This window comes from Eptesicus fuscus, chromosome 21, assembly GCF_027574615.1.
Source record: "Eptesicus fuscus isolate TK198812 chromosome 21, DD_ASM_mEF_20220401, whole genome shotgun sequence".
Taxonomy (NCBI): domain Eukaryota; kingdom Metazoa; phylum Chordata; class Mammalia; order Chiroptera; family Vespertilionidae; genus Eptesicus; species Eptesicus fuscus.
In genome coordinates, this window is record NC_072493.1 from 47,536,969 (window position 1) to 47,547,468 (window position 10,500).

The 10,500-nt window shown below is 49.2% G+C and overlaps 1 protein-coding gene and 1 pseudogene across 1 annotated transcript; one reads left to right on the forward strand and one right to left on the reverse strand.

Annotated features, from left to right (window-relative positions):
- Window positions 1–928: 928 nt before the first annotated feature.
- On the reverse strand, window positions 929–5,133 carry LOC103303707 (leukocyte immunoglobulin-like receptor subfamily A member 5). Its single transcript, XM_054710373.1, has 5 exons — window positions 5,027–5,133; window positions 4,872–4,907; window positions 4,425–4,709; window positions 3,976–4,278; window positions 929–1,349 (listed from the first exon to the last, which is right to left on the reverse strand). Exons 1-5 carry the CDS (start codon window positions 5,058–5,060, stop codon window positions 1,213–1,215), a joined length of 795 nt encoding a protein of 264 aa, XP_054566348.1. The 5' UTR covers window positions 5,061–5,133; the 3' UTR covers window positions 929–1,212.
- Window positions 5,134–5,386: 253 nt separating this feature from the next.
- On the forward strand, window positions 5,387–8,750 carry LOC103303703 (epidermal growth factor receptor substrate 15-like; annotated as a pseudogene).
- Window positions 8,751–10,500: the final 1,750 nt, after the last annotated feature.

Below are 10,500 nucleotides of genomic sequence, written 5' to 3' on the forward strand. Positions count from 1 at the left end.
AAAAATTAAAATTTAAAAGCCATCAAGACTACATTATAAAATTTTCAAAAGCCTCCTAACATTTAAATCAAAAAAGGAGGGGATAGTAGAGGAATATCATGTAAGGAAAAATATCCTGTAAGTAAATTACATCTAGAAAATTAATACTTTAGAAAATTAATTGTAAGGCTACAAGCAAGACACCCATGAAAAACACACAAGGTGATAAAACAAGCCAGAGGAAAATCATTTGGGCAAAAATTGAAAAAGGATCCCCAGTCAAATTTATAGAAAATATTCCTTTATTAACTTTTGGTCGAGAATATGTTTGTATATTTTCAGAAAACAACTCCGAGACCATGTGGATTCTAGCAAGAGAGGAATCGACAGGACTACTCCAGCCATGAAGACAGAAGAGAAGCAGTCCAGAAACAGAAGACGCTGATGTGGCCTTCCCATACTAGCAGTTAGCAGCTGTGCATCACTGCAGATTGCCCAGGACCAAACCAGACAGAGTCGGACCTGCATTACCACCAGTTGTCCACCATCCAGAACTGAAATGTCAGTGCTGACATGTACACATAAGGAACTGTTGGACATTGAAATTGGGTCTCAAAAGAACTGTTGGCCCAGAAAGAAACTCACTACAGACCGATTCATTTGCCTGTCACCATAACCATTATTGCTTGTCTCATTTTCGGTTCTTATAAGTGTATTTCTAATAGCACATGATCTCACTCATCTAGGGGAAATAATGAACAACATAGACTGATGAACAAGAACAGACCCAGAAACAAGGAGGCATGGATCAGACTGTCGGGCCTCGGGGGGAGGGTAGGGAAGGGTGGGGATAAAGGGAGAGATCAACCAAAGGACTTGTGTGCAGACATATGAGCCCAACCAGTGGTTAAGGACAACAGGGGGGTGGGGGCATGTGTGGGGAGGGGGGTGGGATGGAAATGGGGGGACGAGGACAAATATGTGATACCTTAATCAATAAAGAAATTAAAAAAAAAAAAGAGAGAACACCCCATGTGGATGGAGGAGGCATCTTCTACCGGGACATGGCCCATGTTTCCTGCACCCAAACCACACCTACCAAGTCTTCTCGCCTGGACATTCTCAACAGACAGCTTCCCCAATTATGGTTCACATTACTTTCATCACCTCCTGGGGTCACCAGATGGGCTCCAGGGCTCCCCCACTGTGAATGGTGCGTTGTTGCCTCTGTGTTCACATCCTGGCTGCATCCTGGGTCCTTCTGGTGTCGTTTAGAGCCTGAAATAGCAGCACCCCAAGGACTACCAGGACCAAGCCAGCTACGCCCATCCGGATGAGATTCTCCACTGTGTAGTCTTGGGGTTTGGAGGCTGGAAAATGTGGATACAAAGGTCACAAAGGTCAGGGCAGATCCAAATCTCCAGGGTTCTGGTGTGTACCCTGGTTCCCACCTCCCCTTGACATCAGCGTCCCTGTGATGTCTGAACTGAGCTTCTCCTCTAAGTCACCTACATAAGAGTTAGCTGGGCCCAAGAACTGAGGGTGGGAGTAAAATGGTCCCTATTCAGAAATAACTAAGAGCTGTGTGTTGTGTTCAGCCTGAGACTCAAGACCCATGAGCTTATCTCCCTAAACCTGACAGATTCCCCGTTCTCAACAGATGGAGACCAAGGTCCATGGAGGAGGGGTTGGTGTCAGGGGCTCCTCAATCTCAGGAGCAGGAAGGAGTGAAAGTCTGGGCTGGGTCTCCTTTACCCCACCCCACCCAGGCCCTTCCTCTCTGGGGTCCGCATTTTCATCCTCACCTGGAGTTGTTCATATATTGATTCTTCTATTAACTCATTTATTTATTTATTAAATATATCTTTATTGATTTCAGAGAGGAAGGGAGAGTGAGAGATAGATAGAAACATCAATGATGAGAGAGAATCATTGATTGGCTGCCTCCTGCACACCCCCTAATGGGGACAGAGTCTGCAACCCGGGCATGTGCCCCTGATCAAAATCGACCCTGGGGCCCTTCAGTCCATAGGCCTACACTCTATCCACTGAGCCAAACCAACTAGGGTTTAACTCTTTTATTATACAATTATACAAATGAATACCTATAGTGTAGATATATTTATCAAATGAGAATGTGGGCATATGGATGCTAATGGTGTGAAATGTTGCTTTATCTCAAAGTACATCAAAGATCATAACCAAGGATGTCCACACTTCTAGCTAAAACTTGAAGTCACAGAACCTCCCCCACCCCCAATTTCATTATTGAGTGAGCACAAAAAGTAGGAAACCATGTCAATGTGCTACCCTATCTATAATAATAATCTATAATAATAAAAGGTTAATATGCTAATTAGACTGGACATCATTCTGGACATCCTTCCGGATGAAGCCAGGGCTGGAGTAAAGCCTGGGTCCCGGGTGCCTCTGGGCGGCCTGTGAGAAGTCAGCCCGGGTCCTGGGTGCCAGAAGGAAACTGGTGCTGGCAGCCAGGCGAAGAAAGGCTAACTTTTGCACGAATTTCATGCATTGGGCCTCTAGTTTTGCTATAAAACCCAAGATATAAACAAAATTATTGACCTCTCTTCATATAGTGATCCATGCAAAAACTCTAAATGTCAGCTCCACAATTCAGAAAATGCACATGGATGATCAGCGTCACTCAGTTGGGTTAATATCCAAATGGGTGACACCAAGAAGCTTTTGTAATGTGTGTCATGTGGTTAAAAGTCAGAGAAAAGGTAATTATGGGGGGATGTGTAACTCTCAGGAAAAGACAGCATTCCTAGTAGACCTTCATGAAAAAGAAGAATGGATTGGAATAAAGCGGCCATAGTGCTTTCAATATAAAATGCAGATTTGTAAATGGATTTGCCTTGACATAACTTTGGGTGTGAATTAAGCTGTTTTCTGGAGGGGAAGCTGTGGCCCATTTTGGTCTGTCATTCCATCCTGTGGGACATGGAGTGAGAAAAATAGGTATGCCATCCGGAATAAAGAAGTGACATTTCCTTTGACTGCTGGGGATTATAATTTTATATCAGAGGATCAACTGAACAACAGTCCACAGGTAGAGAGTCTTTGGGAAGCTAACAGGTCATAATATAAATATGTCCAAACAATAGCTTTCCTATGTATACTAGAATCTACCATTTAGAAAATCTCCTGGAATCAAACCATTTACTCACAAATTACATTAGTTTTGCAATTCTCTAAATGGGCTGTGCATTTACTCAATTGTACAAATAGCTGTCAAAATGCTTCTGAAGTTCCTTCATAAATCTCATTTGAAAATGTGTGTGATAAGAAGACTTTATATAAACAAGAAGTTATTCTCCATAACAAGTATCTGGATTTAACTTACTCTCATAGAAAACAGGAATTAAATGTTTATATTTCAATATGGACTCCATATAATGCAAGTTAAATTGTGAGCTTATAGATGGAAGTATTGCCTGAAAGTTCTCTAACAAGAGCCATAATAGACCCGTGTACACAGAAACACTGAGCAGAGGTGAGTGCACAGAGTCTGGGCAGGAGGCCCCAGGTCACCATGAGGCCTGCAGAGTCCCTCTTTATTCTCAGGTGAGCACTGAGGTCCTGGAGGCCTCCAGGTGAGCACAGGGAGCCATGCAGTGTGGTGCCCACAGCCAGGATGCTTCTCTCTATAGGGGGGTGTCCAGTGGGGGCTGGGACTACAGGGACCCAGATTCTGAGATGAAGACATCAGGAGGTGAGTGGTGGTTTGGTCTGTGTTCTCTGCTCAGTCTACTCACATTGCTGCTCATTTCACTCACATTTTACTCGCCCTCCCTACCCTTCATCTCTGCTGAGGTTCAGAATTGGGTTCAAGAGTGGGAGTGCCTGTCTGTCAGGCTGGACCCTGCTCTATGGATTCTCCTCCCCCTCCTTGTGTATTACTGTCACCCACACTCCTAGGGACAGGTCCCTGAGCTGACTGAGCACAGAAAGCACGGGGCCATTGCTCCTCACCTGAGACCAGCAGCTCCAGAGGGTCACTTGGGTGTGACCACACCTGGGACCTGTTTCTGTAGCAGCCATAGCATCTGAACGTCCATCTGTGGCTGACAGTCAAGGGCCCCACAGGGAACAGGGCCTGGGACTGCCCACTGGGCTGTGGCTGTGAGTCCAGGGTCCAGGAGAGCCTGTGATCTCCTTCCTTAGTCAGAAGGAACCTGTCATATCCCTGCCCTGAGCCACACTGGAGGGTGATGTTCCCTCCTGAGGTCACGACAGGGCCGGGCAGGGCTGAGAGGCTGGGTTTCCTGAAGAATCCTAGGAGAGGAGGAGGAAGCGTGTTAAATGGGGCTCACACCTCCCTCACGTCCCCCAGGGCGGGGCTGGGAGAGGGAGACACCCTGAGAGCAGACCCCCTTCCTGAGGGCAGAGCCTGAGGCTGGGGCCCCTGAGTGTCCTCTCACCTGTCACCACCAGCTCCAGAGGGTCACTGCGCTCTGACCAGCCAGCCGGGCTGTGATAGTAACAGCGATATCTCCCTGCATCACCCCCTTTCATGTGTGAGATGGAGAACTTGATCTTGTCCCCGGGTTCCAGTGGCTTCTGTGTTTTCCATGGTGCTGGGCTTCCCTCTTTATCCAGATGGTACTCCTCAGCCCCTGGGGTTCCCTGACACCAGAGGGTCATGGGGCTCCCCCAGGGGATCACAGGGGCTGGCTCAGCCCAGAGCGTGGGCTTGGGGAGGGTCCCTGGAAGGATTCAGAGTCTGGGTCACAGGACATTCCCACCCCTGGTCCCCAGCTCTCTGTCCCCGAATCGCCCATCTGTCAGACAGATCCTGCCCCTGCTGCCTGGAGGGTGGTCCTTGTCCCCAAGGAGGAGTGGGACCTGGGACACCTGGGGAGACTCACCTGCTTGCACGGGGTTCCCGAGGCCCACACTCAGCCCTGGAAGAGAGTCCCTGTGAGAGGTTTGCCCTGAACCCTGAGCAGCACCCTCCTCCCCATCAGCCCCCGGAGTCCTGGGGTCCTGACAGACCCGGGCTCCTCTCTCCCTCCTATCTCACCGAGACAGAGCAGGGCCCTGAGTGTGGGGGTCATGGCGTCTTCTCCCTGAGGCCTCTGATGAGCAGATGGAAGAGATCGCGGGGCCAGCAGGATGGACAGACAAACGTACAGATGGTGGTCACTTGGAGGCCGGTACTTCTAGTCACAGGGCTCTCACATCAGCAGCCCACAGGCGAGGGCACAGTCTCTCTAGCAGCCTGGCTCTCCTTTTCATGGTGAAGCAGGAAATAGACCTGGAGCCTCCTGAGACGCCCCTTCCAGTGAAGTGACCCAGGGCACGTCCTTCCCTGTCAGAGCCTCCCCCACGGGGTCTCCTTCCTCCACAGCCCATCCATCAGCCCCTCCCTGGAGTCCTCACCATGGACAGTGCCCCCCGGGTCCTGGAGAAGCTTCAGGAAGACGTGGGTCCCTGTGGCTGCAGAGCTCAGATCAGCAGGGACACGCTGACCCTCTCCCTGTGCAGCTCAGGGCGCTGTCCCTGTGACAGTGAGCACAGAGGGAAGTAAGGGAAGGAAGCAGGTTTCAGACTCTGACCCCAGCGTGTGTTTCTCTTCCTACCCAGCCCCTGGTCAACTCCCCTTTCTTGCAACAGCATCCACCCTAGCGACCTGGGAACTTGCACCTCTGAGTCCCTCCTCCCCTCAGTGCCTTGTTCCTCAGGAAGATCTCTCCTCCTCATCCCGGGTCCCTGTCTTCACAGTCAGTGCAATAAGTGTGTTATTGCTCTGATTTGGGGAACAAAAACGGATTATTTATTTATTTATTATTTAAAGATATTTTTATTTTTTTCAGAGATGATGGAGAGGGAGGGAGAGACAGAAACATCAATGATGAGAGAGATTCACTGACCGGCTGCCTCCTGCATACCCAACATGGGGGATGGAGCCCACAACTTGTGCTGGTGCCCTGTGTGAGATTGTAACCTTGACCTTCTGGTTCATACACAGATCGATACAGAACCCCTGGGCCATGCCAGCTGGGCTGATTCTCATTTAAATCGTCCTCCACTGTCCATTAGGGGTGTGACCTTCACCCTCAATGTACAATCTCTTGAGTCTCAGTTTCCTCTCATGCAGCACGTCGTCAAAAACGCAACTCCTTAGAGTGGTTGTGGGGTCGGTGTCATGGGGACCTGGAGGGAGCCATCTGGTTTATTTCCACACCTGACAAAGCCCTGTGAGGTGAGCCATGAGTGGTGTTGCTCAGAGCTCCGCAGGAATTGGATGGTTGCTGTACCCACGTCCAAATCCCATCTGCTCCTGATGCTGAGAAAGGCCATGCACACTGTTTCTGAAACATGTGGCCACCCTCAGTGCCCAAAGGGAAGTGGAAGTTCCCCAGATGGAGAGGGAAGCAGAACAGACAACCACTATTGAGTGGCTACTGTGCCTGGGTGCAGCCAGAAGTCATCAGCGTGGAGCTTCCCGCCTCTGTGTGGACAAGAGAGGGACCCAGGGTGGCCACACACAGGGAGGGGAATGGACTCAGGGTGAAAGTTGGAGCAGGGTTACCCCCTCCACATGCTTTGGATATTGACACTGGTGTCTCTCTGTCCACAGACCCAGCCCATGGTCAGCACGGAACCACGTGCCCTGTGTGTGTGTGAAACGGAGTCAATACATTCCAGTTGAGCGTGGGCATCTGTCCTGGTGCGAGTGTGAGGCTCACCTTTGGGGTGGGCCCTGCTGGGCACATCACAGTCAGATGCTAACTTAGGAAGAGAGGACCTCTTGGGGGAGGGCTGATCCCACTCTCCACCTCTTTGGGTCCTGAACATCAGGACAGCCCTGGGAGGGACTCTCTGTGGAGAAGCAGGCGTGTGGGAAGGGAGCGTCCAATAGGAATGGACAAGAAAAGAAAATCCCAGGGGGTAAGCGGAGGGAAGGGCTTGCTTCCCCTGCACCCTCCCCTTCCTCCCCACCCCTGCCTACTTGTCCTTCCTTCTCCTCCCCTGCAGGATGGGGGCACCATGGCTGTGCTGGCCCAGCTTCCCTGACACAGTCATCAAGTGGGACCCCTTCATATGGAAAATGCTACAGACAGGGTGGTACGGGCCATTATTGAGGGTATTGGCTGCTGATGCTGCTGCTTTCCTGAACAGATCAGGCTCCCAGATCTAACACTGGGAAGGTTTGGGATTTAGCCTACCCAGAAGGCAAAGGTGTCCTGAGCAAAGGGCAATAGTTCATTGCTCTGTGCCTCGTGCATGCACCCAGAATGCATTGCAGGTGTCTCTGATGAACTTGAACCTGGCTATTTCTCCACCAACACTTCCCCACAGCCATAGTCCCTTGCTGGACAGCAGGACCTCTGCAACGGGCTCCCATGGGCTGTAAAATCTGAAGACAAGGACAGACATGGTGCCATTTTGTATCGTTTTAAGCCCCGAACGTGGATTTCCGTCTGTGATAAAGGGAAACCAGCGTCACTCACCTCGAAGCTGCCTGTGGGTGCCCTTAGAAGCGTCTGTGAGCTGAGTGGTGTTGGCCATGGGGCGAAGCTCACAGAGATGAGTCTGCAGGTGCCATGTGCTCGGTGAAGGGCACATTAGAGAAAGCCCCAGTGCCCAAGTCCTGGCCTCCAGTCTTGTGCCAAATGCTAAGAGGAAAGCGTGGCTTGTATCCCCTGCAGAAAAGCTAAAGAGGATTATATCTTCCTGGAAACTGATAAGGGCATGGATGAGTTTGTGTCTTGAATGGATGTTTGTGAGATCTTCCTGAAGACAGGGTCAGCTTCTCCTTGACTAGCCTACCTTTGGGTGTTATGTGACCCTGTGGGAAGCTTTCAAAGGGTATGTTTGCCTTGGCTTTTCACTCAGTTAATCAGATGTTAACAAAGGGCATTGATCCTCCTCTCATTTTTACTCCTGAGATGCTGCCACCACCCGACAGGGCCCGTTTACCAAAGAGCATCATAGGACCCAGTCCTGCTCTCAGATTTCTCTGCTATTAAGGAGCTAGATGCCCTTAATAATGACACCATTGACCTAAAGAGGGACAAGAATAATGTGCTAGAGGACCTTAAGGAGAAAGAAGGTACTATATTTCTAAGGGTTCTCATTCAAGGACATGCTTAGGGAGAAGGAGGAAGAGAGGGAGACAGAGAAACATGGATGTGAAAGAGAAGCATTGAGCAGTTGCCTTCTGCATGTACCTTGACCAGGGATTGAACCCACAGCCCAGGTTTGTGTCCTGACCTGGAATTGAACCAGCAACCTTTCGAAGCACAGGATAATGCTCAAACAACTGGGCCATTCCAGCTGGGAGAAAGATATACTCTTCAACAGAGAATGGTGTGGGCCAGGGTCTTCAGGATGAACTTCAAAGGGCAAAAGCCAATCTGCTAAAACTATAGGCCCAGAAACAGAAAGGACAGGGTCTCCTTAATGGGCTGGATGAGCAGGAAGTCTAGCTGCATGAGCGACTCAGGGAAGTCAGAAGGAAATGTGCTGAGGAGGCCCAGCTGGTCACATCCCTGGAGTAGAAGGAACTAGTCAGGTGTCCAGATCTGCACTTCCGAGGAAGAGCTGGCCAAGCTGGGGAAGAGTGGAGTGGCCTACAGCAAGGAACAGCAGAGTTGGGGGAGAGTGTGGAGTCAGGAAGGGCCAGCTGGGACCTCCTCAGGGGCATCTGCATGGTTCATAGCAGGAAATCACTTGAATGCCAATGGATGAAAAGGAAAGGGATGGCAAGGAAAGAGCTGGAAACCCATAGTAATCAATGAAATTGGTACAGTCACTGCTCATCAGAGAGACACAAAATAAAACACAGGGAGATCTCATCTCACCTGTCAGAATGGCTATCACCAACAAATCAACAGATGACACTTGTTGGTGAGGATGTGGAGAAAAGGGAACCCCGGTCCACTGCTGGTGGGAATGCAGACTGGTGAAGCCATTATGGAAAATGGTGTGGAGTTTCCTCAAATAATTGAAAATGGAACTGCCTTTGGCCTAGTGATTCCAGTTGGACCCAGAATATATCCTAAGAACCCTAAAACAACAATCAGAAAGAACATACACACTCCTACGTTCATAGAAGCACAATTCACAATAGCTAAGATCTGGAAACAGCCCAAGGGCCCATCAGTAGATGGGTGGGTAAAAAAGCTGGTACATTTCCACCATGGAATACTATGCATCAGTAGAAAAGAAGGATTTCTTACCCTTTGAGACAGCATTTAGGGACCTGGTGAGTATGCTAAGTGAAATATGCCAGTTAGAGAAAGGGAACTATGACATGATCCCACTTGTATGTAGATTCCAAGGAGCAATATAAACTGGAGCACAAAACAGATCCAGAGACATAGAAGCATGGAACAGACTGTGGAATCTCCCAGGGAAGGAGGAGGTGGCTGGGTTGGTGAGGAGAAATTAACCTGGGGACTTATATGCATATACGCACAGCTCAGGGACACAGACATTAGTGTGGGGAGCACTGGCTCATGAGAATGGACTGGCGATGCAGTTGCCAAGAAAAAGTTTGTCCTGAATTCAACAGTGAGGAAGACCATCTGTGGAGAGCGGCTACAGCATTTGGACAGGTTCAAGCCTGGGAGTAATGAGAGGTCATTATCCTCTTGTGGCAAAGTCACGTGCAAATCCCAGAACAATTATAGCCAAAGGCTATAGCTGTAAGCTTGACCTTATGGTCTGAACCTGTGAGCCCACGTGACTGTGTGATATGGGTTGCGGGAGGTGCAGCAAGTAAACAAAGCTTGATCAGGTGCATGTAATTGAGTAGATTCCAAACCTACGAAGAAACTGTAAACATCTTGTCCAAGCCCTTACTTTGTCTTGTGGAATCTGGCTATAAAATAAAGACTTGGCTTGCAGGCCTTGGTGCTGTCACTCCATCAGAGAGAGCAGCATCCCACCTAGCCCCAGCTTTATTCTCTTGTCTCTTTTCTTCATCCTTCAAAGCCCCCTCTCAGTTTCACCCAAGGCTGAGCTGGCTCCGCACACCCATCAACTGTAGCATGAAGGTCACTGGCAGATCCAGGTGCTGATACAGATTAGGATTTTTTCCAGTTTGATTTTTGTCTTGGCAGTGATCCTTTCAAGGCCTATCCTTTTGGGGAAATTGGTCTATTTAAGGTGGACCTTTCAAAGGTTCATATGCACCTACATCGGACAACTTTGTCAAGTAATCTCCTGACGCTGTGGCCACGTCTGGTGCAGAGCCTTTCATGCAGCCGGCATCAGCAGTGACCCTTGGGTAGAAACACTGAGGCACCATGATCCTATGGCTCCAGGTGGAAGGTTGTTGTTGCAGCCAGTGATTGGCCCACAGACCCGTTTGCCATATTAACAATGGTGGGAACTATTCCTATTGGAAACGCATGTGTGACCTCCAAACTGATTGATGTAAATGTATAAAACAAATCTGAATCAATTTAAAACGGGTATGGAAATTTTTTTAAAAACAACTTAAAACAAACCTTATGTATTACTTAAATAAAATGATGCAGACAA